This window comes from Lynx canadensis, chromosome X (assembly GCF_007474595.2).
Source record: "Lynx canadensis isolate LIC74 chromosome X, mLynCan4.pri.v2, whole genome shotgun sequence".
Taxonomy (NCBI): Eukaryota; Metazoa; Chordata; class Mammalia; order Carnivora; family Felidae; genus Lynx; species Lynx canadensis.
Genome location: NC_044321.2, coordinates 99,503,343 through 99,530,005, shown reverse-complemented (window position 1 = coordinate 99,530,005; position 26,663 = coordinate 99,503,343). Strand labels below are relative to the sequence as shown.

The 26,663-nt window shown below is 41.1% G+C and overlaps 1 protein-coding gene across 1 annotated transcript in view; it reads left to right on the top strand.

Annotated features, from left to right (window-relative positions):
* TENM1 (teneurin transmembrane protein 1) overlaps window positions 1-26,663 on the top strand; it is a 556,826-nt gene that overhangs the window by 427,409 nt on the left and 102,754 nt on the right. Inside the window, exons 19-21 of the mRNA XM_032592148.1 lie at window positions 6,190-6,333; window positions 14,332-14,581; window positions 22,811-22,831. Coding sequence (XP_032448039.1) covers window positions 6,190-6,333; window positions 14,332-14,581; window positions 22,811-22,831 — 415 coding nt within the window. The remainder of the gene's footprint in view (window positions 1-6,189; window positions 6,334-14,331; window positions 14,582-22,810; window positions 22,832-26,663) is intronic.

Sequence of the window (26,663 nt, the reverse complement as noted above, 5' to 3'; positions counted from 1 at the left end):
GCTTCCCTTCCCCTTCGTTCATCTGTCGTGTTTCTTAAATTCCACATATGAGTGAAATCACATGGTGTTTGTCTTTTCCTGACTGACTAATTTCACTTAGCACAATACACTCTAGTTCCATCCACATTGTTGCACATGGCAAGATTGCATTCGTTTTGATCGCTGAGTGGTATTCCATTGTATTATACCACATCTTCTTTATCCATTCATCAGTTGATAGACATTTGGGCTCTTTCCATACTTTGGCTATTGTTGAAAGTGCTGCTATAAACAGCGGGGTGCATGTGCCTCTTCGAATCAGCATTTTTGTATCCTTTGGATAAATATCTAGTTAGTGCAATTGCTGGGTCGTTGGGTAGTTCTATTTTTATTTTTTTGAGGAACCTCCATATAATTTTCCAGAGTGGCTGCACCAGTTTGCATTCCCCCCAGCAGTGCAAAAGGGTTCCCCTTTCTCTGTATCCTCGCCAACATCTGTTGTTTCTGAGTTATCCATTTTAGCCATTCTGACAGGTGTGAGGTGGTATCTCATTGTAGTTTTCATTTGTATTTCCCTGATGATGAGTGATGTTGAGCGTCTTTTCATGTGTCTATGAGCCATCTGGATGTCTTCTTTGGAACAGTGTCTATTCCTGTCTTCTGCCCATTTCTTCACTGCATTATTTGTTTTTGGGTGTTGAGTTTGATAGGTTCTTTATAGATTTTGGATACTAACCCTTTATCTGATATGTCATTTTCAAATACCTTCTCCCATTCAGTCAGTTGCCTTTTAGTTTTCCTGATTGTTTCCTTCCCTGTGCAGAAGATTTTTATCTTGATGAGGCCCCAATACTTCATTTATGGTTTTGTTTCCCTTGCCTCCGGAGACATCTCTAGTAAGAAGTTGCTCAACTGAGGTCGAAGAGGTTGTTGCCTATTTTCTCCTCTAGGATTTTGATGGTTTCCTGCCTCACATCTGGGTCTTTCATCCATTTTGAGTTTATTTTTGTGTATTCAACTACCTCACTTTTAACACTATCATGTCTAAACCCTATTTTTTTATTTTTTTATTTTTTTAATTTTTTTTTCAACGTTTTTATTTATTTTTGGGACAGAGAGAGACAGAACATGAACGGGGGAGGGGCAGAGAGAGAGGGAGACACAGAATCGGAAACAGGCTCCAGGCTCTGAGCCATCAGCCCAGAGCCTGATGCGGGGCTCGAACTCACGGACCGCGAGATCGTGACCTGGCTGAAGTCGGACGCTTAACCGACTGCGCCACCAGGCACCCCAAACCCTATTTTTTTATAAACTGCTAGGGTATACTGATCCTAAGTATTACCCAAGCAAATCCAGTGATTCATTAAAAAATAATACATTATAACCAAATAGAGTTTCTTTTAGGACCACAGAGAAGGTTCAACAGTAGGAAGTCTATTGCTATAATTCACCGCCTTAATAGATTACAAGAGAAAACTATGTGAATATTTCCATAAGTGCTGAAAAAGCAGTTGATAAAAATTTATCACCTGATTCTGACACTCCTAGTGAGCCAGGAAAAATAGATAGATCAACAAAGTATTTCAGGCCACTGGGCAATGTGTCAAACTGAGGAGCTTCTGGGGTCATCTTATCATATGATAAATCACTAGAGGATAGGAAAAGGTAGAAGTTCTAAGAACACATACGTGTTCTCAATAGATAGCACTGTATCTGTATAGTCTTGGTCTATTGTTGCCGTGGCTTTCATTTGGTTCCTTAGGTCTCTTGTCCTTTGTTGTTTTTGTTGTTGTCTTGCATTAATCTACCATTTTAAAAGAATGGGAGATATTTATTGTTGTAGTTAATGATTCCTTTTGGATAAGGAAGTTTTTATCTTGCCATTAGTTACCTTTTAAATGTCATGAAATTCTTTGTAGGATGTTCCCTGAGGTTGTGAGGGAACATGTGAGTTTCTCCCACTATCAGACTTCTTTTAATTATGTGTCGCCTTTACAAATGCAGCCATTATGATTTCTGAAGCTGTTGAAAATCATCTGCTTAATCTTGTCATATTTTGTACATCAGTTTCATTGCATAGCATTTTTGCCTTGCCTATTTAATGTCAATCTCCCGTCCCAACTCTTATAGATGAATGTCGCAGTCACTGAATTGGGTGTCAGGGGCACGGGGGCCCTTAGCCCTCTTGCAGTCCCCACATCATACATATGCTGCTGCTTGGAGAAGTAGAATGAGCTTTCAGTTCTTTTTTCCAATGTCTAATGGCTTTGCGGCAAGCTGCAATCGTTCTTTAGACACCAGTATAATAAAGTTTTCTTTATCAGCCAGTGTTAATATTTGCAAGATGACAAATAGTGCAGTCAAAGGTGCAATCCTGTGACCAGAGGACAGAGCCCGCTGCAAAAGTAGCAGTCCCATCTTGACAACCGACGACTCTTGGTTAAGAAACATCCCATTAATATCTCTGTGTGGGGGTGAGGGACAGAACACAGAAAGACAGAAATCCGGACAGAATTAAGGGTGTCACAAGGGAGGCGGTCACATCATTCAGAGAAAGTATTCTGCTATATTAATGGCTCTTTCCTCACCTGCCGTCCCAATACATACATACCAGCATGGGCCCACTCTAGCAGCTCCTGGAAAGTATGGTCCAGGCACCCCCCTTCTCCACCTATCTCGGCTCACTGGCAGACCAGTGTGCCTTCTGCTGCTCCTCTGAAATATTGATGAATAATTATTTTGCCCTTTCTATTACACTGTTCTTCCTAATCCCCGCTCCAGAGTGCCAGATGCTAAATCGGTGGTCTGTACCCTGCTGTGTTGATGATCAGATGCGATAGGCAATAGGCCACCCTGGGAAATGGCAGTGGTCCATTCTGCTTAAAGCTGAGACCCAGCTGTTACAGTACCAGGTAGAGTGTAATGTCGAGGCTCAGCATTTCCATTGCCGGTCCCTGAGTAGCCTCTCTTCCCCTATATTTGATCCCATAAAAAAGAGTAGGCATTCAGCGTATCACAGTCTGCCTCCATGGGAGGAGTCTAGGACTGGTTGCTACTGTATTTCCCAGTTTCCCGTGCGTTTCGAGAGTCACTTGACTCTGTGGGGTGGAATGTCTGCATTCTCATAAACCGGTTGCAAGTTCCAGGATTATGTTAAAGGGGGCTGCTGTCAGAAGGAAACCTTGCCTTGTTGGTCTGAGCAAGGAGCCACGTATAAAAATACCCCGACACACAGCCAATCTCATTAAAGTTAGTTGAAATTTTGGACAAGTCTTAAGTATAAATTATAACTTTATTAGCTCATAGAGCTTTCTCCCAAGAAAGGAAATCAAATAAAAATTAGAGAGAACTTATTAAGTAGCTGCCTTGTTGCTATTTGCTATGACTAGGGGGGAAAGTAATATCGTTGCGGGGTTTGCAGCCAATGCACTTTTTTGTTGTGGACTAGAGAGCAATTCGGAGAGCAGATAGGAGGTAAAAAGAGTCTGTCTCATTACCATTGCATTGAGAACTCTTTAATTGATACTTTATGTAAGCATTTCCTGCCACAGAGTTAGGAGGATCTCTAACTGTCACTGAGAGGGAAAAATCCGGCTGCAAACCACCATTGGAGGTCACCAGGGCACGCTACTTATTTGCCAAACTGCATCATCACCTTCTGGAGAAGGGATTCTAGGGGAGCTCACCAACCCTACAGTGTACAAAAGGCAGATCCTGACAATGGTAGGGAAGGAGATGATGGCTTTCAGGGAACTTGTAATTGTCACTGTGATTATTTATTAATCGAGACTTTTAAATGTTGGCAAGAGAAGCAGAACCCGTGTTATTCCGCACACCAACATGGCCCTAAGCGTGCTTTCTCACCACCTGATTTTGCCATCATGAGATACGGGGCTGTCTTTGGCTTTTGGGTGCAATCTCCAACTTGAACAGATCAAACACAATCTTGAAAGAATGCACTTTGGAATCATACAGTGTTAGTGCTCCAGGGACACTATAAGAATTATCTGATGCAAAAGTCTTTGAGGTGAGATCTCTGTTTGGATTTTAGGAGGTCAGTGAAGCCTTAGAATTATATACAAAATTGTGTGTGCACCTGAATTTTTCTAGGAAGAAGATTCTTAACTTTTATCAAATTCATAATAAAAGTCCCCCTGACCCAAAAGGTTCTAAAAAATCATCAGTTCTAGTCCATCCTCGTCCACCTGACTTTGACCAGTGAAGAAAATGACTCTCAGAGATGCAGAGTAACTTGCCTGAGACCGAACAGCTACTTAATGATGGACCCAAAAGTTGAAAGTTTTTCTGACTCTAGTTCCATAACCAACTCTTTCTACTCTACCACAGTTGTTTTAGCAAGCTCTGGGGGCCATGACAGGATATCGAGGAGATTGTAGAGAGTAGTGATTTGTGCCATGACTGTAACCTGAACTAGAGTGCCTTTGAGGTCTTTTCATCACTGAAATTCTGTTTCCATCCACCTTCATAGGGAGCAGCATTGACCCAGGATGATCCCAAACTAATTTCCATTTAGAAATTATTTCCGTTTTATGATTAGTCTTTCCCACTCCCCATTGATCTCCCTTGTTAATAATGCTTGGTTAGGACAAACGATAAAATGAGTTTGCAGTCCGTGAGTCTTCACCAGATGGTGGATGGGCATCCCTATCAGGACCAGCTACATAATTTACAGGGCCCATTGTTAAATGAAAATGCAGAGGCTCGTATTAAAAAATTACTAAGGATTTCAAGACAGTGACAGCAGAGCATTAAACAAAGTGTGAGACCCTTCAAAGCATGGGCCCCTGTGTGACTGCATTGGTCACATACCCTCTGAAGATGGCCCTTTAAGATCCCTATTAAGGCAAAAAGGACAAAAAGAAACCAGCCTACGATTTAAAATTGGCCACAGATGATCCACAGTGTTACAGAGTTGTATATTCATAATCATAAGGGCTTTTTGACTTATGTGTTATGCTCACATACACACACACACACACACACACACACACACACACATAAATCAGTTTGACCAAAAATTACCATTTTTTTCCCTTCACCCAATTCCAAAAACCAAAACTAGTTTGCTTTCGTTTTTCATCTTAGGACCTATGGTTCTGGCATTGTTTAAGCACATGCTTTCATTACCAGTTTTCATAACTAAATGACAAAAGAAGGAATGAGTTCTCCAGGGGCATCTAAAGAGTCAGGTAGAGACAGAAACTGGAAAGCAATGGTCGACTAGTAGCTGGGGATATTTTAAGCTGCCAGAAAGGGGGAAGCAGCTTCGGGGTATGCAGTGTAATGAGCCAGTACTCTCAGGCTTAGAACATTATAAGAACAGAAAGCATTTTAAATTCAAGAATCAGAAATCTGGGGTTGCAACAGGTAAGCAGGGTTACCAGCTGCGAAAATGGCTGGGATTTGGTATACTTGAGCTAGACATATTGCAGCAGAGCAGAGGCATCCTTGCTACCACATTTCTCACTTCCCATCTTAGTGGCATACCAGGGTTCCAAGTTTAATGCGCAACATCTGTGCTTCCTAAGAGTTGAAGCCAAATGTTGGGTGATATCCCATTGGTTAGCTCTATGCAGAAACCAAAATATAATGTGCACAAGGTGGAATTTACACTTGCAGCGCTCAAAGCAAACTCAAGACTTCTCGGCAAACTAAAGGCCAGTAGGCACAAAAGAAAATATAAATGGGGCAAATCGATTTTGTTAGTCTCATGTGTCGTCAGTTGTTGCAGAAGTGACCCAGTACTCGAAAACCAGCTTCCTAAGTGCATTTTGCACTCTGGAGAGATAAGAAAGCAGCCCTCCCTGCACCCCTCCTGGAAAGGTAAAGAAAGAAATTGTATCAGCAGAGCTTAAGCCTTCAGAGAGCTTATTTCCTCAGTTTTACAACATGGCCTCCAACCCAAAAGCCCAATGCTTAATGTCCATAAACATATGGTACACACCTAATGACAGCACGCATTCACTCACTCATCCATGTATGTATCTGGTAGGCACTGACTGATCGCTCTTGGACGCCCCGTGCTATGCTAGACGTTCTGCTGTACTGTGCTAGCTGAAAGGCATTTGCGCATTTCAGCCCCAGTCAGAATTCAATAGCAAATGCAACATCCACAGAATTATCAACCTGTGTAAAAACAAAGCAAATGTTTTTAAATTTTCTAACGTGTTATTAACTTTTTGTTTGCAGTATCTGTGGGATACGAATACGAAACATGTCCTGACTTTATTCTCTGGGAGAAAAGGACAGTTATCTTACAAGGTTTTGAGATGGATGCTTCTAACCTAGGAGGCTGGTCATTGAATAAGCATCATATTTTGAATCCTCAAAGTGGTAAGCAGTTTTTTATTTTCAAAGGATATACAATTTTAAAATCACAGTCTTATTTTTAATTGTTCCAAATTTGGGGAAGACCTAAATGTCCAATACTAGGAGAATGGTTTGATAGATGTTTCCAGTCATTCAATGGAACTTTTGAAAATTGTGGTGAAAGCGGGGCACCTGAGTGGCTCAGTCGGTTAAGTGTCCGACTTCGGCTCAGGTCATGATCTCATGGTCCGTGGGTTCGAGCCCTGCGTCGGGCTCTGTGCTAACAGGTCAGAGCCTGTAGCCTGCTTCAGATTCTGTGTCTCCCTCTCTCTCTCTGCCCCTCCTCTGCTTGCACTCTGTCTCTCTCTCTCTCTCTCTCAAAAAAAAAAAACATTAAAAAAAATTTTTTTAATTGTGGTAAAAGATGCGTAATGAAGTTGACCTTTTGACCATCTGTAAGTGTGCAATTCACTGGCAGTAAGTACATTCACAGTGTTGTGCAACCATCACCATTGTCCATTTCCAGAATGTTTCCATCATCCCAAAGAGAAAATCTGTACCCATTAAACAGCAACTCCTTATTTCTCCTCCCTGAGCCCCCTATTCTACTTTCTGTCTCTATGAATTTGCCTAGTTTAGGTATCTCATGCAAAGGGAGAGACGTACATGTTTTTAAGGCTTTTCATACACATTGCCAGGTTTCCCTCAAGAATAATTGTCATTTCGTGATCAAGAGTGCCTATTTCTATGCACTTAAGAAGCTTTTAAAATGTTTTTTAATACTGGGGTGCCTGGGTGGCTCAGTCAGTTAAGCGGCCGACTTCGGCTCAGGTCATGATCTCTCGGTCCGTGAGTTCAAGCCCCGCATCGGGCTCTGTGCTGACAGCTCAGAGCCTGGAGCCTGTTTTCAGATTCTGTGTCTCCCTCTCTCTGACCCTCCCCTGTTCATGCTCTGTCTCTCACTGTCTCAAAAATAAATAAAACGTTAAAAAAAATTTTTTTAATGTTTTTAATACTTTTTTTTAATACTCTATACACACACACACATAATGCTATATATATGTATTACATGTATGTAACACCTATTTGATGCAGAAACCTTGGAAAAGTGCAAGAAAAAAATTAAGTGTAAAATTAAGGTGGTGTAAGTCCACCACCTAGAGATGGCCATGTTAGTATATTTCTTTTCAGACACAACAATCTGGTTTCAAATTAGTGCTACCATAGTGAGACCTCTTCCTCACAAATTTCTACAAAACTGGGTTTTAAGAATCATCTATCATTATTGCTGTACCACAAGTAATTAACCAGTGTATCTGACGTTGTAACCAACTTTTCAAAAGTGGAATAACAATTGCCGTGTTTTATACAATCTAAGATTCCATCAATTACACTGTTATTTTATGGAAAGTGCTGCCAATTAAACTATGACATGCATTGATTGCAAGATACATACTTATTTTCAGAGATGCTAAAAATGAGAAGCAAAATGTGCACTTTAGGATCAATGAATCATCCACATGATACAGTTTTCAAAGGGCTTTGTTGAATTCTGTCCCACTTTAAGTACAACAACCCTGGAGTGTGGCATTAATCCCATTTAAAAGATCAAGAATCTGAGAATCATTTGACTTTCTCCATTAGTAAATGGCTAGTGCCGTGTGCTCCTTCTCTGCACCACAGTCGCGTATCCACATAAATGTCAGTAGCTCCAGTAAGAAGCTAGGAATTGAGTCAAGGGACAGTTATAGGTAAAGAGGAGAAGAGGTAGAGGAAGACAGAAGAAGTGAAAGAATCTGGGGAAAGAGAGCAGTCCTTGACTTCACTTAGTTTTAGGTCTCCTACATCCTGAACTCGGGAAAAGGCAGAGAACCAGGACATGGTCATCTTCCATCTTTGCTTCTTTGAACTATTCTTCCTGCTGTCACTTTCTCCTAGTGTGTGTAATTTAAATGTTACCTAAATCAGGAGAAGGGACCACAGGTGGCCCTGGAGCCCATGTGTCTCTCAGATAAACTGACCTCTCTTACCCTGGTTAGAAATGCTTCATCCAAGTTCCTTCACCTCGTTTTGCATCCTACTGGGAGGTCGGTCATTGGTGCTCCCATCCAGCTTTCATTTGAACATCTGCTGGTAAGCTTGCCCTGTGAAATCGTATTCCTTTTCATCCAAAGAGGCAGATTTTGAGCAGCCTTCAGTGGAACACGTACTTTGAGTTTTTCTTCAGGAGTGGGGATGTGAATGTCTTGAGACAGTTAACGCTTTTCCAGCCAAGCATCCTTGTATGCATCTTACCTTAGTGAAACAGCTGGCTAAGGTCAGGATATCTTGTAAGGCCATGAACTGACCAAGGCTAAGAGATCCATTTTATAATCACACCTATGATCTTACTTTGTTTGCACCACAGTTGGGTCAGGCCAGCCAAGCAGCCACACAGGCTGGGAAATTTTGATTGGCAAAACTAAGCAGGTTTGCTTCAACGGTGGAATGACACCACCCACCATGGTCCCAGTGTGGGACGCCGAAGGTAAATGAGTCCATTGCGGTGTGCCTTCATCATACCTGCTCCCCCTCTTTCAAGGAATATTCTAAATTCCGTTTCAAATTGTTGGTTTTTTTAAGAGCAAAGATTCAGGCACAGATGTAAAATGTCAACTTTTTTCTGTTGTCAAAAGGGGAATCATAGTTTTAAAAGTACAAAAACGAAAGGGCAGATGCCACTTATTAAGTTATGAGGTTTTTTGTTTTGATTTGAAAGAGTTTGACATTTTAAGCAGCCATTTCTTTTCCACTCACTTTTATTGGCTTGTATGGATTGTCTCTTTCAAATGCCTGTCATTGACATTAAGCACAAAGTGGGAAATGACCTCGATCGAACCAGCCCCCGGCTGTGTGCTCCCGGTCCCATGTCCTCTTACCATTTGCTTCACACAGGCTTAAAAATTCAGAGCAGAGGGGAGCCATTGAGAAAGTTGGCTTTGGGGGCCCCCTGATTTCCACCGACGTGTTCTCTCCACCCCTGCCTCACCAGTAGTCAGGTTTTCCGTAACAGGTACCAAGTTGGTTCTGAGAACCTTCTTAACACCTTTATTGCAGTGCAATTGATACACCATACGACTCACCCACCTTAAATATACACTTCAGTGATGGTTAGTAAATTGTGGAGTTGTGCACCCAGCACCACAACAGTTTTGGAATATTGTCACCCTCAACGGATCCCTTGTGCTCACCCCAGCCCCACTAAACGTGCTTTCGGTCTCTTTCTGAGAATTTTATTCTGAGACACAAACCTTATGTTAGATAGGTTTTTTTTTGTTTGTTTTTAAGGAACATTTGTTCATTGTATCATCTCATTTGTAGGCACATTGTGTTTCTACCCAAGAACTTGTCACACTTGCCAGGAAACAGATCTGAAGCCAGCTCTGCCACTGCCTTTCAGCCTGACCTTGGACACGAACACCTCTCGTGGGATGTTTTCGAAGTCTAAATCCCACCTACAAAGGCAGTTTTTAGAAGCAGAAATGATAAGTGTGAAGGAGCAGCCTTGAGAAGGCCAATTTAGAAAGCAATGCTCTTTCCCCCTCAGGTCAGACAGTCTTTTCTGACTGATTAAGGCAAGAGCGACCGTCTTTCCAAATTCCCCCACTCCGCGTCTTTCTGGAAAAAGCCTAACTCTTTAGGCACCCTGCTTTTTTGATCTGAGACAGATGGCAGATTAGAAACAAGAATCTATCTTCCCCCAGTTTCCTCTCACTGGTTAAAAAGACACCTGTAATTAGATTGGATGCCTGCTGCCATTCAATTCTTTAGTTTTTCTTTGGTTCCAAAAATCATTATGCAGCGGGTACTTTCTAGAAGGCAGTGTTTTCAGACCATTTGTCATGTTAGTTGCAGCAATTATATTTACCTGACAATTAACCATTGGTTGTGGAGAATTGCTTCCAAATATTATGCCTGATATAAATAGATGGTTTCTACTTTCACCAAGATAAAAAAAAAAAACACCAGGTACTTGTGTTTTTCGATATTATTCCTTCAAAAATACATCTTCTTAGTGATTACAGAGAGTACATAGTCTTATGTTTTAAAAGAAATCGGCCCTTTAAAATTATAAGAAATAAAAACATGTACATGAGTCGTCTATTACAGAGGTAAGCTATTTGTTGTAGTATATCTTTATATCAAACACATACCCTTGTGTGTCCTCCCAGTTGAGTGTTAAAAATTATTAGAAAAAACAATCCAGGGTACTAATTGGATATCGTCATCTGTCTGCAATGGATAAAGAATTTCTTTCAACGTAGACTCCAAAATAGGCCAGTAGTTTGTCGACAAATGGTTTTACTGGGAGGGGAAGTAAATTTCCATTGATCACACTGGCATATCTTCCAGTTTGTGTTTATATCGTCTCAGTCAGGTCCTAAGAGAAATATGTATTGTGTCCCTCATTGTTCATAAGTCTGAAAAATGGTTTCTTCTTTGAAATCAGCATAAAGCACCACCCACTGGCTTCCAAGGGGAATTTTTATTTCAAACTTATTTATAAGCTTCAAAGGAAGTTCTGAGCAAGGTAGCAGGAGGGTATGAGCAGTGTGTTTAAAAGCATGCTTAGCTTATTACACAACCGACTTTGGCTTCTTGGTGGAGAAAAGGAAAACTTAGGGGAGAACACACACAGTGAGCCCCATTCAGTAGGGTTTCTTTGTTGACTGTAAACAAGACACCCAACCCTAGGTGGGAAGTTGGCCTTCATATAAATAATGCGCATTGTCCTGGGATCATTTGATTCTGTTTTCAAAAGGAGCATGTGTGGCAGAATAAACTGGAAGGGAGGCAGCAGTAATTGATCAAGGAACATAAACAAAATATTTTCAAAGAAACATTTTGCAGAAGAATTGGTGTTAAATCATTGTTGCTAGATGGTATGCCCCGGTTCTATGTAATGGAAGGTTAAACAGATTCTTGAAACAACAAAAACACCCTTCAGAATGATCTATTTTTCCAGGGCAGTACAAAAGGGGTTTGCCCATTTTTGTTTTGATTGCTTCAGCTTTAAACAGGAATGGTAATTTCAGTACACGGGCACTTCAGTACCTCGCATGAAAGCAAGACATCAATTGTTGAGATGTAATCAGAAAGTACATAGCCTTATGTTTTATTTCCTTTAATCATTCTTCTTCTTTGATGGAGTGCTGGGCTTTCTAATAGAAAAGGGGAGTTTTAGAATTGTAGGCTTAGAAGAATGGTTTAGAATAGCCATCTTTAGTTTTTAAATTGCCAGGAACCTGGTAATAACATGTCATTTTGAAGGTAATTGTTAACTACACCGTTATATTGATATAAAAAAAATGGAGATCTACCTGTGAAAATAGATGTTAATAGCAAATCTGGTATTTCCAAGCCAATAATTGGACATATTTTTGAATGATATACCTTGTAATGCATTGCTGAAATACAGACATGCTAAACAGTTGGTTTCCTCATTTGTTAGAGAACATATCATAGTCTCACTGGTAGGATATTCAGGTAGCAATCGTCAGGAGGTTTCTTTTCGATGATGTTGTGTGACTGTCATTCAAGTTCTCATTCACTTCCTCCTGACTCATTTAAATTGTAATGTTGATCACACTGCAATTAAGTGTTTTTTGGGAAATGAAATTCAGTCCTATTAATCTTATTTAATTAACTATTCTAAATCTTAAGAATTTTGTTACTGATGAATAAAGTTATTAATAAAATTAATAAGAAAGTAGTGATCCTCGAGACATCTCACAGTTCTGCAATGAAAGACCAATTTGTTGGGGCATAAGCTCGTAGCTGTTCCTGCAGATCATATGTTGAAAAAATAGCCAGAAATCACCTTGGGAGGGAGAGTGAAAATACCTAGACTTGAAATCCGAAGGCTATATGATGTATGGGATTTGTTTCCTGGAAAGACCCTTCCAAGTACATGTTTGGTGCTATGGTATTGTGTATGTGTTACCCTCTTACTTATTTTTGACAGCAACGTTCCTATTTCTGAGTGATCAGCGGCTTCTATTGTAGGACTGTGGGACCAAAGTCAGAAGAAAACTGAGGAAGATATTTCAGGAAATGTTTAGGGAGAGTAACAAGCAATCCAAGGAGATAGATAGCAGGGGTCATGGGAGAAAAAATAAGACTGTACAGGATTACTGCATTCATTCATTTGCCGTCAGTTACTTCAGTGTGACACGTTGGCATGCCTTCTCACAACATGGATGTTTTACCTGCCCAGGCTCATTCTGGGCAGACTTGAGCACGGCAGTACTTGTTCCTTGGATTTTCTGCCCGGGCTCAGCAGGTTTGCAAAATCATTGGGATTTGGACAAGGAGACTACAAGAGACTCAAAACCTATTTTCAACATTTGCTGAGCTCCTCTAATGATTTGGCCATGGGGATTGGCACTAAAATGCAGAAAAGAGTCAGACAGAGGGTCTGCCTTCATGGAGCCCAGGCTCTAGTGGGAAAGATAGAGAAGTGATGAAAACCGTATCATACAAGTTAGTGGGTATAATAACGGAGCTATGGAAAACAAACCATGGGCACAAGGAAGAGGGAGTAACTAATTCTGCCTGGACAGAGCATCGGAGAGAATTGAGCTGAGCTTTGAAGGATAGATAAGAGTTCCCCAAGCAGACAAGAGGAGGAGGGCTTTCAAGATGGAGAGGGAATAGCATGTACCAGTGTAGACAGGAATGGAAGTATGTGAAAGTAATTATAAATAGTTCACTATCACAGGAACTCAAGATCCCAAATGAGAGGATGGTGACAGGGGAGACTGAAGAAGTAGGCAAGGGTCAAGTGATGAAGACTTTGTATACCTTAATAGAGAATGTACCCCCTATCCTGTAGAGGATACAGAGCTGTTGAAAGATTCTAAGCCACATACTGAAATGATCTCAATGGCAGGAGTGGGGGTGATGGTTTGGAGATAGGTATGCATGGAGGCCAGGAGACCAAGAAGTTAAGAAAAACTGAACTAAAGCCTTAGTGGTAGGAATAGAAATGACAAAACTGGTTCAGCATATTTTGGAGATGGACTCAACGTGGGTTTCGTAATGAGTTAGGTTTAGAGAATGACGAAAATAAGAGGCCCGGTCATGGCCACACTTCCAACTTGGGTAAATACACGCACTGTGATACCACTCATAAGATGAGTAGGGAACTCAGGAGGAAAAGCAGGCTTTAGCAGGGGGAGAGGAAGACAGTGAGTTCCATTTTACACTTGTTGAGTTTGAGGTGCCTCTGGGGCATCTGGGTGAGGAGATCGAGCAGGAAATTGCATGGCAGGTGACAACTCTGGACAGGAGAAAATTTTGGCGTATAGAGATACGAGTTAAAGCCGTGAGATTGGAAGAGATTGCCCAAAGAGGATGCACAGTATTTTCCAGCATTTTCATAAGTCAGTATCTCTATTTCCTGCACTGATGATAGTGAGATATGGTCCAAAAGAGTGGAAAATTCAAGTCCCTTTCTTATATCTTTGAAGTGCATTCTAACAGTATGATTTTTTTTTTCACAGAAGTCAATTACCTTCCTGATGGTGTTTTGCTAAGGTTAATATTAAAATTGACTGATATTTCCTTTTCAGGAACCAGTCAGTTGCATAGTGAGGGTAATTTGAAGTCAGACAAGTGTGTGCCAAGCATCAGGAGATAGTCATCCAGAGATGAAAAATTAGCCACAGATGATTCACAGAGCCCAAAATGAACAGGAGATCATTAAAAGTTATTTATCACGGGTTTCATTGACGCATTTAGGATCAGTACTAAAGGGTGTATTAACCCATATCACAGATAGACAAGCTGAGGCAAAGTGTCATGCTCCTGTTTGTTGTGGCCATGCAGTTAAACAAAACCTCGGACAGTGTGCTTCACTCTCAAGATTTTTTCTGCCAGGCCAAAGCGTCATGGTGCTTTGAACAACAAGAGAAAAGTTAAAATGTTGCTGAGAATATTGTGAGGTAATTTTTTATTCTCTTTTTTTTTTCTTGGATCTAGGAATCATACATAAAGGGAATGGAGAAAATATGTTCATTTCCCAGCAGCCCCCAGTCATATCAACCATCATGGGTAACGGACACCAGCGGAGCGTAGCCTGCACCAACTGCAATGGCCCAGCTCACAACAACAAGCTCTTTGCTCCTGTTGCCTTAGCTTCTGGCCCTGATGGGAGTGTGTATGTTGGCGACTTTAATTTCATAAGACGAATATTTCCCTCAGGAAACTCCGTTAGTATTTTGGAATTAAGGTAAGTCTCCTCTAATCTCTGTTGGTTTAGCGGATAAGGAAGAAGCAAGAATGCGATAACACGAAGAGAAAGGCATTGCAAGGAAGAGCAGAAAATGCAGTCGCCCATATTGTAGCCCTGACCTCAGATGCAGGAATAGGGACAAAGGACATAGGTCAACAGGCCCACACCTTCTACTTAAAGGACTTTTGAGCACTGCTTTGGAGAACCAGGAAGTGTTGACATCCCTGTATGTGTGGCCTTCCCTGTGGGCATTGCCATCACCGACATGGATCTCAGTACTTCCATGTGCTGAGGTAAGCCACTCAGCCCCTGCTGGTCAAAACGAAGACTGATCAAAAATATCTATTCCACAGGTAGAGGTAATGCCAGATCCAAAAGGCTCAATTTTCTAAGTTCTCCAGGTTCAATTTTTTGAAGTGGTCACTTCATAAAAAAGAAAATGGAAGTCTGTGTTTGTATGCCCTGATAAGGAAGGAAGAACTAGGTTTTTTTTTTTTTTTTTTTTTTAATGCTTAAAAGCTCTATTCCTTTGGGGCAAAAAAGATTAAAGCATCCATCGTTAGACTTTCTCACTCTGTTCTAGGAATTTTCTGGAGAGTACAAAGTATTTTGACACCCTTTGAAAGGAATTCATACCTTCTGGTATTCCATGTTCTGAAGTTACGCAAAGATCACAACTAAATAGACTATGGCTTAATCAGCTTATTTCTCCCTTTCTGAGGCTACAAGATACAAATATATACCCTATGGAGTCCTAGAAAAGGAAAGCATCCCCTCCCATTCCAGTGAGGATAGACCTGTTTCCTCCCTCCTGGGTAAATTGATAGAGCCTTCCCTCCAATTGGTTATGACAGCTTTATCCCTGACACATGCCTTTGGAACTTTAGACCGAAAGTTTCCCTCTATTCCAGAAGATTTTGTTGTCATCCTATAAACTAGTATATAAAACAGTTGTTGCTTCAGCCATCCCCTCATCGACCTGAAAGATAGTGACCAAAAATAGTGAACTGGGAGAATAGAGACATTAATGGAGCAACTTGTATGTACAGAGTACCATCGAGGCCAGTCAAAACATATGAAAAGTCTTGGGTCATTTCCATTTAACACTATATTCACACAAGCATAGAAATTTGAATGTATGGGGACATTCCTTGAAATTTTCCAGATTCTCATGCTTGCTCTGGAATCTACCTGCTTTTCTCAGACTGAGTTAGTCCTTCACACCTACCTGTGGACATCTTCCAGTCCCAAGCCTCCATCCGTTTTTCATATTAATTCATTCTAGTTTTAAAACATTTCTTAATTATAATTGCAAGCATTGTCATGGATAAGAAAGCTGTTAAATCCCTTGACTGATAAAAAATAGACTGTAAAGTTAAGATTTTTATAAAGATAAAGCACATCTAGAGAGACTAGAGAGGTACTAATTCACAGCACCCTGCTCTAATCAAATGTTTATGTACCTTAGGATGTCACACTTCATGGTGACTTATCATTTCCCGCAGTATATCTCTTGGGGCACCTACTTACTGGAAAGTCAACAAGGAAGGCCAAGATGTTCATATTCCTGGATTTAGAAACGATTTATGTAACATTCAACATATTCAAAATCCTAGGGATGTTCTGTCTACATGATGCCAAACATTGACGGAGCACTGAACAATTCATTCACCATCTGAATGTTTCTAGTCATGCGGATATTAGCTGTCAGGTAGACAGAGACTTTGTCTTATGGAACCTATCTATATAGCTAACCGTATAAAGCCTCTAGGCTTTATAAAGCCTCATGGCTAGCCCTATGTAGGTAACTCCTCCAAGGAAAAACCATAAGATTAGCTATAAAAACAAATACTAATACTAATAATACTACTATTAAGAACACCCAGCTAAGTTGAGTATTTTCCTTTGTGATTTCAATGCAAATGTACCTAACTAAGGTGCAGCAATTTTCATCGATGAGATTCTCCTTTGCTCAAGAATCCCTGACAGTTAACAGATTTGCATTTTAGTCCAAAGTACTTTATGACCTTCAACACAAAGTCATTTGAAGGATAAAATAGAAAAACTTGGACCCTAACTGCAAAGCAATATTCTCAGTATAAAGAACAATTCGTTTCTGGCAGTGGGAAGTATTGTCCAATCCCTCCATTCATTCTGACTCCACAGTACTATTCTCTCACATTGTCAAAGCTCTTCAAACACATAGGCATGCACACACCGTGAGCTCACACACCCAGGCTCTCTCACTTAGCCTGAGTCTCTCTAGCTAGCTCTTCCGAGCTCACATCCTTTACAGCAATTCTTCTTACTTTTTTTTTTTTAATTCTCAGGCCCCTTTCAGAATTTATTGAGGGCTGTGGGCCTTCTCCCCAGAAAAAGACACATTCACACAAAATTGTACATGCGATTTCAGGGGTCATATATTTTCCCTGTCTCCCTGAATATCCCCACCCGCCAGCAACCTACCCCCTTCATAGACTCACAGTTAAGATTCCCAGGCTTAGGTTCAAAGAGAAAGTAGTTCTCCCTTGCATTTGATTCAAGGAAAAAAAAACATAGTTTTCCCTTCTCTAACACTCCCGTGATTGGCCATCAGAGAAATAAACAGATTGAATTTAGATGAGCATTTGACCTAATTGACAGGTAACTCCTTATTTTACTGTAGTCAAAACCATCAAACCAGTTTATGTCAGCAAACATTATCCATCATGTTTACTCAAAAACGAATATAGTTCTTATTAGATTCACCTTTAAAAAAAAAAAAAGTATCTGCCAAGGGGCACCTGGGTGGCTCAGTCAGTTAAATATCCGACTTTGGCTCAGGTCACGATCTCACAGTTCGAGCCCCGCATCGGGCTCTGTGCTGACAGCTAAGGGCCTGGAGCCTGCTTCAGATTCTGGGTCTCCCTCTCTCTCTCTGCTCCTCCCCTGCTTGCACTCTGTCTCTCTCTCTAAAGTAACGTTAGAAATAAATAAGTAAATAAATAAAATTAAAATATAAAAAAGTATCTGTCATGATCAGTAGCCTATACTGTGTACATTGCATCTTTGATGTATAATTGGTGAATTTATATATTTGCTTTATAACTTCCAGATTTAAACTTCCTAGGGAGAAATAAGTTGATATAATAAGCCTTTGCTACATTAAGAACCATAATGGTCAATGAATTCTATTGTACATAGATAGAAACTTCGTTTTGTACCAGTTTTTTTGTTGTTGTTAAAATCAGTTAATTTAATTGCTGCTACCACCACCACCCCCCAGTGCATATTAGTGATTTTACTTGGTTAAGTCATCTGTTTCCTTGGAAACACAGACTAATATAGTCTTTATGTTATTGGTTGCATTTAAAGCTGTGAATGGAAGAGCAATGTTGTCAATAGGTTATTACAGAAAGGGATAGAGAACATTTTAGATCTTCACCATCTGTCAAGGTTATTCATTATATAACTTAACCACTCTGTTCTCTGCTTCTCTACCTGTAAAATTGACTTCAAGTTATTATTTGAGCATCCTCTTACATGTCTTATACAGTTTAACTTGTTTTGAGATCTACAGATGTGCAGTTCTCAGCCCAAAGTTTGATGACATTTTGCTTGCTCCTCCTGGATGCCCTTCTAGATTCCCTTCTCTTCCATCCTCTTGTCTCATAGTGGGCCACTTTGAACAATTCCAGGTGCCCCTTGACGTTGCAAAGATTGGAAGACTATAGATTTTTCCTTCCTCATCTCTGCTGATCCTAACTCTCCCTAATCGAATTTCCTTCATCTGACTTCAGAAATAATTTCATTTTCATTGGTTGCCAATCATTTATTTTCTGTAGCTGGCCTCCCCCCCATTGGCTGAATGGGGAGGGTAAGGAAAAGTGAGTTGTGTCATTATCATTAGCAATATGGCAAGAGCAACGATATTATTTCTTGTTATTGAAGTATATAATACTCCTTTGCCTGTTTACTGCAGATTTCATCCATACGTACACATCTTAGTGTTCCCTTCCAGTGGGAAACTGAGGTAAGATGATAAAGAAGGGAAAATTATAAGATCATTATGTAAGTAAATCTAAGAGAGTCTCAAAAATACATTCTCTGAAGATTTTTTTAAAGTTAGATTCATTTCCATGTGAAATAGTTTAGGTCTAGTTATTTCTGTGGCTTTGCTTCTCAGGTTAAAACTGCATATACGTACACGTCTTGCATTTGGTAACACAAAAGTGACATCACAGATCTGTGAGCTTAGTGTCAGAAAAGTCCATGGAAGTATATGGTGCAACGTGGCACCCAATGCATGCATGACATTTGATCGTGTCTACTCTGTTTGATCCCTTTCAGTAACAGGAACCTTAAACAACCCCTCGTAGACAGCCCATTGCATCTTTGGAGAGCTCTTTTAGAAAATGCTTTCTTATACCGAACTGAAGTCTACCTTCATCAAACATCCAGTCAGTAGCAGCAAATGCTAGCATTGGAGACAGCACGGAAGCTCTTCCCTCTCTTCCCTGACATGCTTCCACGTGTGTGAAGACAGCTATCCCAGCTTTCTGAGCTTTCTCTTCAGTCTAAACATCCTCGAGTCCTTCAGCTGTTTCTCACCGATTGTGACTTCTTTTCTTTTTCCTTGGATTATGGCCTCAGGGCTACTTTTCAGTTTTCTAAAACTAACAGATAATTACATGAGTAAAACTAGGAGGCACCATATCAAGTGCTTTGCAAGAATTCAAATATGAATATCCCCCTTGCTCCCCTCTCATCTTCTAATTTCACAACTCTATTAGAAAACCTGTTAAGCATGACTGGGTATGATTTATTCTTTATAAAAACCTCATGCTGTTATTGTTCAAGATGCTGATATTCTCCAGATCTTTATTTTGTCCTTCCCTTAAAATGAAAGAAAGAAGAAAATAAGAGCCTGACAAATGCTTCCTGGTACCTTGACAATTTGGACTCAACAAGTGTCACTGTGACATGAAAATTTCTCTTGAGATTTTACTGTTTATTTTACAGTGACTGGTTAGTATTTCCTCCATTGTCCTGAACTTGACTCCTGTCACTGACTAGGGATTGAGTAGAACTGGAATAGCACCCATTTAGGGGCGGGTAGCATGCAGAGGGGCAGCAGAACTTGTAGAGCACTCTGCTGAAGGAACAAATGGAACCTGGGCTTTGAGAGCTCTGAAAATATCTGAGAAATGACTAAGACCCATCCCTTTGGCAGAAGCACTGGAGCAACAAATAGAGAGACACTCCATGTGGATGAAATAGGTGGTTACCTCTCCAGGGTGAACTTGTGTATTAGCGGTAGGCTCCCTCCACTGCACCCAGCAACATCTTCGCTGCCCTTCCATGGTGCCCAAATTCCCTCTCTAAGAAATGTGGTCCTTTGAGGTGAGGCACTGCATCTCTAAGAGTCCCCGACCCAAGAACCTCTGTTAGAATGACCAAGCGAAAATCATCATTAGCCCTTGGGCATGGATTCATTGGTCGGATTGGTTTCCAAGGAGCTGCTAGCTGAAAGCGGGGCCCTAAAACACACGACAGGTAAGATGTGATAAGGGCAAGGGACAGAGCCAGAGCGCGAGGGAGGTGAGGGTTGCTGGAGTTGGAAGCTCTAAGAAGTCAGTAAACGGCAGGAGTGGGAACTCAGTCTTCAAAGGAAGGATACCACAGAAACATGAGCAGGGAGGGAAGTCCACTTTTCGACATCAAATATTTCTGGCTAAGTGTAAGGGAAGAAGCTGAGAATAGCATGAAAAACAAGGAAAGTGCTACAACCACCACAAAGCAGGCCGGGCAAACCCATGATGCCAGGTCAGTAGACAGGAACTCCCAAGTTGGCATAGTCTCTCTTTCTCCATCTCCCACCTCACTAATGTACAAAAAGAAGAGGTCGAACGTTATGCTAAAGTGAAAGAAGCCAGACACAAAAAGGCACATGCTCTGGGTCCATTTATGTGAACCACCCAGAATAGGCAAGTCCACAGAGATGGGAAGCAAATTAGACAGAAAGCCTGGGCCTGGGGCAGGGCGGGAATAGGGATCGACTGCTAACGGGTACGGGCTTTCTCCCTGAGGTGATGAAAACGTTCTGGGAATGGATGATGGCAATGGTGGCACAACTCTCTGAGTTTACTAGAAACTGCTGAATTGTACTTTTTAGAAGGGTGAATTTTATGGTATGTGAATTATATCTCAATAACTTTTTTTTAATTAAAAAAGAAGAGATGGCCCTTTTAATCATCTCGGTCCTGAGAAAATCCAAGATCAAGTTACAGACCCTACCCTCGGGAGCATTTCTTGGTCCAAAAAGATATGGCAGTTCTACGCCTTTCTCCTCCTCCTAACCCGTGGCAAGCTTCAAGGCAGTCAGTTGCCAGGCGGCAGTGCCCACTGATGGGCCCGGGCACTTGCGAAGAGCTCACACTGGCACCTCAGCATGCCATCGGTTGCTAGCTACACAGCAAACTGACTTTGGTGGGAGCTCCATCCTAAATCCTTAACTGAAAGTAATCCCGAGACAGAACAAGGTCACACGCTGGAAATAAATTCCATCATTTTCACTTCCTCCTTCTGGGATGTTAATGAGAGACGCTGCTCTTCATAATACACGACAGCTTTCCACGTTCACAGTGACATTATTGGCAGGATCAGAAGCAGCTGCAAGAAAGTCAAACCACTCTCCTCCCCACCCCTTGCCATCACCATTGCAAAACGCTTTGTAGCCACACAAGTGGTTCTGTACCATGAGAATCTGTTGTCAATGAAGCCATGTTTTAATGAGGTCCTTCTAGTCCTTTCACAACTCGACTTCCTTCAGGAAGTGATTAGAGCCGGCCTCAAGCACACTCACCTGCTCGTTTAGAGGCCACAGAAACAAGCGAGTGTCTGGAGACAAAGAAACTCAAAGAGGTCCAAATGCCCGAGGCCGGGTTTCTAATCAGAGCTCCATCCTTCCCTGTTGACCTTTTGTGTCAACCCACAGGATACCTACCCTTTTGAGGTGGGCCAGGGAAACAGAAAAGTCAGTGCATCCTGACCTGTGGCCCAACCAGTGAAATTCCCAGAAAGATTTTCTTTGAAAAGAGTTGAATCAGTAGGAGCAGATAGCTTCAGATGAAATCATTTTGTATCTTCCCCACTTTCCTGACATTGCAAAGAATAAGAACATTTTCTAGTTTAGATAAAAAGATGTGTTACCTTCATGTTTTTTAAGATGACATGAAGGTCCAGGTTTAAAAGGATTTTAAAATTAAAATGACCGTGTTTCACAGATGATTATAGCCTTTTAATTCTGGGCAGATGTGACCCAAAGTCAGGCCTGTACACAGACCGCGTCCCCTGTGCGAGAAGGCTCATCCCAGGTCCCGGAGTGAAATACCCTAGGCAGCACCATGTGCCAAGGGGCTTACCAGTAAGGGTCTCCCAAAGTGTTTTGCTTCTTCTGACCTGACAGATCTGTTTTGCCTACCCCGCTTGCCCTGCTGGAGTATAGATAATTGGAAGACACGAGGCCCTAGTAGCTGATGTACATGATGTTTTAGTGATGCTATTTTGATGCAGCAGTTCTGCCACGGTCTAAGAGAAAACTTCTCCGCTTTTAATTTGTCAGGTCTTTTAATATTGCTAAGTAATGTGCTAACGTACACAAGAGATGTCCCTGTCTTATCTCTGAGATCATATAAGTGGCTTTGGGCTAGATCTGGGAAGCCCATTGCACACAAGGCTTGATTTGCCATTTTGGCAAAGTAGCTTTCAGAACAGAGGCTGCAGTGGTCTGACCCTTTGCAGTGGCTGCTTCTTCAAAGGCTAGCCCAGTGGTTCTTAAACCTTTCCCTGCATCAGAATCGCCAGCTGAGTCTGTTAAAAATGAAATGCCCAGGCCCCATGTCCACCACGAGGTTCTAATTCAGTACAAGTGGGGAGAAGCCCAGGAAACTGCACATGCAGGAAGAACCCAAGTGATTCTGGTGAAGATGGTCCAGGGAGAAAAAACTGCCTTAGAGCTTTGCCCACCCACCAAGCAGGCTCTTCCTTCGCCTTGACACCATCTTAAGAGGAGAAGCCAGGAAGGCTTTGCCTTGCACATCTGATGAAATGATCCCTATGGAGTCTCTAATAGCCACAAACTGGGTTAGGAATAGGTGTGTCTGCTTAGATTTGGCTTGTTGAATGATACTGACGACTCTCTATTTGTTTTTACTTGCCACTCATGGATAACCTTGTGCACCCTAGAAACAGAGATACCAGACATAGGTGAGTAAATCACGTGGGCAGCTACCTAATGCCCCTTCTTGCCTAAGAGGCCACCTCGTAATAATGTGCTAACAGGGAGATTTTACTTTTCAAGTGAGGTTAAAGGAATGATGTGAAAGTGAATTTAGAAGTTATGATTCAGGTAAGAGTCTTACAAAAGAAGAGAGCTCCGTTAAGTGGGAATTTGCTGGAGGATCAGACCCTATCGAAAAGAAAGCAAGATAAGTGAGAACTGTCAATTCAGTACTTCATGGGGAAGCAAGCCTTAAGTCTCATTATGTTTTCCTTAGGTGATATCACAAATGAGTCTGTAAGTTCAAACAGATTCAATGTTTTCAAGTTGCAGGTAGAAAGAGAGGTAATACAGCAATCTTCCCAGATCCAGAAATATAGTTGACAAGTGTATTAAGAGACAGTGACCATGATGACCTTCTTGAATAAGATTTTTCTTTTCTCCTTTTATGTGACCTCATGATTTCTATTTCTTCCCACCAAAAAGAAATAATAGAAAAACTTTAAACCAACCATTTACCGACAATGGCACGTAGCTCTGAAATTAATCATAATGAATATTTCTCTTCAATTTGTTTATGCATTACACTTGTCAGAACTGTTCTAAATTACCTGAAATTGCAAAGGAGAAAATTGAATTTGTTCACTTCCGAATGCCAATTGTCATCAAAATGGCACTGATAGGGTTTTTAATTTGGGTTTCGTTTGGGAGATGCCACTTCCTAAATGCCAGTGCACAAGATAGCCTTGCTACTTTGGCATAACTGATTCTTTAAGCAAATTAAGTTGGTTGTCAAATTGCTTACTAGTAAAGCGTTGCACAGTATTAATTATAAGCATTAATTGCCCATTTAACAATCTGCGATTTTAACTAGCATGAATGAAATGATCTTTGCCAAGTTGAAGGGCATTGCTCGAATGTAACACTAACCAGAAGGTGACAATAAGTCTAACGCTGAAGTCATAAAAGAAATCTCCACGTATCTCAAATTGCAATATGCACGTAGACACAAGGGATTAGAACAAATTGGAATGTAGTCCAGTGGTTTTCTTTCTCAGGTATGGCATGTTTTTAGAAAGTGGAAAGAAACCAATCTAAAAAGAGCTGAAGTGCACTTGGGAAATGGCATGAAATGGCAAGAAATTACATATCTATATAGGAGACCTCCCTGACTGTTGCCTGTCAAGAAAATAACATTAATCAGATTTGAATTTTGTGTGTTGGGCTATTCCATTTTCTAAAGGCCAGTGCACAAAATTTTAGAACAGCCTAGCTGAGCAAAACAGGATATGTTGCTCAGTTAGAGGAAGACAGGAGCACAGATTTTTTTTTTTTTACCACCTTCAGAACTAAAGTATTCTGAAGGCACTTTGTACACACAGTCACGTGTGATCTAATCTAGTCTTGGTCAGAGCATAGGCTTGTTAGTGACCCTGAGCAAGCCCTCTCTGGGTCTGGGTTTCCCCAGCTGAGATTGGAGGAGAATGATAATTTTAACTTCCCTCACAGGCACATTGGGGATATTCAATAATAAATGAATGTAATGCATTCCAAAGTGCTTTTATGCGAATAACATTTCTCTTGGAAAAACAGCCTATGGACTTTTCCTAAACAAAACATGATTAATCTGGCTCAGTTGAAACTTCCACAAACTGGCTACCAAAATATTGAAGGCTGTTTCAGGAAGGGTTACGACCCCCTTTTTATCCTAGGAAGATCTAAGGGCACTGAGGAAATTTTATTCTGAAGGCAAACATTCAACTAAATATGTAAAAACTTTTACTCAAACCCCTATTTAAGCAGTCTTTGCTACAGAGATGCCTTGTCTGATATGACTGCCAAACCAATTCTGGAGTCTGTTGGGGCCCTTTACAGTTTATTTACAGCAGCTGTCATGGTGGTTCCAGGGTGGAAGATGTCCCTGGAATCTACTGAATTCTCTTATTTGATGAAGTGAAGGTAAGTAGAAAAAAATCAAGTATTCCTAATGGATCTGATTTTTTTCCAATTAAAACTATAAACTGGGTCTCAAATCAGTATTTGCTAGCCTTTACCATCATTAACATACATAAATATGCTTAGAGGGCAAATATAATTACGAATACAATCAGGAATGTACCAGTCCTTAAGGGCAACTTAATTACTCTGATGGCCCTTTCCCTGCCATTTTGCTGGGCTAAGTGGCCAAGACCTGAACACTTGCATGTTTTAGTTAGTTTCATGTCCTACACTTTAGTTCAGCAGTAACTGAACATCAGTCCCGTCAGACACTCTGTTGGCACAGAAGACAGAGGGATGAATATGGTTCCTGCCTGTAAAGAGCTTACAGTGTAGTTGGAAAAAGAGATGTGAAAAAAATAGTGCTTACACCCAGCACTCACATCTTGGTTTCCAGTACCATTCTCCGATAGAAGGAACCCAGGGTCTTTAGCAAAATGATTGATTCCAGTGCTGGGGAAGGGACTATAAAAGATGAGCCTGGAGCATCTTGTAGTGCCAAAAGGTAAAGAAAGGCTAAAACAGCACAAGAAACAAACACTCCTCCACACTGACGGACATATGTCAAAGGGTCTCATGAGACAACAGGAAGAGTTCACAATGGCCAATGCCATAACAATTTGAGCAACAAAATAAAGTAGCATGGAGTTTTCATGCACGGTATGAAACAAATATCCATGTGTCCCTACTGATATAAATTAACGGTTGAATCCATAATAGAGGAGAAGAGATCAAGCTCTCGTGCAGAAGAATTTCAAATCATTTATGTAGACACTTCACCTTCAAGGAGGTGGAGTATAACTCCCTACCCCTCAAGTGTTGCCTTCACAGAGTGACTTCCTTCCAAAGAGCACAGTATGGAAAGTGGAAGAGAAAGAATAATTTTACACTACCTCAGCCAGGTGATCAAGGTCAACATCAACAGTCACAAGTCATGCGAATGGCACTTTACCCCTATGGTCTTCGTCCCCCAAACCCATAACCCCTGTCTAACCAGGAGAAAAACATTAGACACATTCCAGTAGAGGACATCCTACAACATACCTGGCCAATACTCCTTAAAACTGTTAAGGTTATCAGAAACAAGGAAAGTCTGAGAAACTGTCACAGCCCAGAGGAGCCTAAGGAGACATGATGACTATATATGATTTGGTATCCTAGATGGAATGCTGGAACACACAAAAAGGCATTAGATAAAAACTAAGGAAATCTGAATCAAGTATGGACTTCAGTTTATCTATAAAAATAATGCTAATAGAATGTGATAGGTGCTGCTAGGTCACACGTACCTTTTCTCTGCTCACGTCTTTCCCCCTTTACTTCTGTTGCCGCACTTGACAGTCATTCCCGGTTTACCGATCTGACTCCCCCCTTGGACCATGAATTTCACAATGAAAGGGACTGTATCATGCACACAAGTAGGTCTCCAGACGATAGCACAGTTCCAAGGCACATTAGTGTACTTAGTAAATACTTCTTAATTAATGAACAACCACATCATACAGAAATGGTACTAAGCAAAGAGTTCAGAGAAGATACGAGAGGCTTAGAGTAATGACCGTGGAGATGAAGAGAAGTGGGCAGATTGGAGAAGAGTTTAGGAGGTAGAATTTTTAAACGCAGGATGTTTTACTGGATGTGGAGAATGACAGGAGGAGTAAAGAATGGCACCTGGCTTAGACAGCTGGGTGTGGGGCAGAGTTCTGGGCTGTGAGCACATCAGAGATAAGACAGGTTGCTTTCCTCCAAGCTCACATGGTTTATTGGGGGATACAGATACAAAAATTAATACGATATGTAATCTCCAGAATAGAGGTAAGT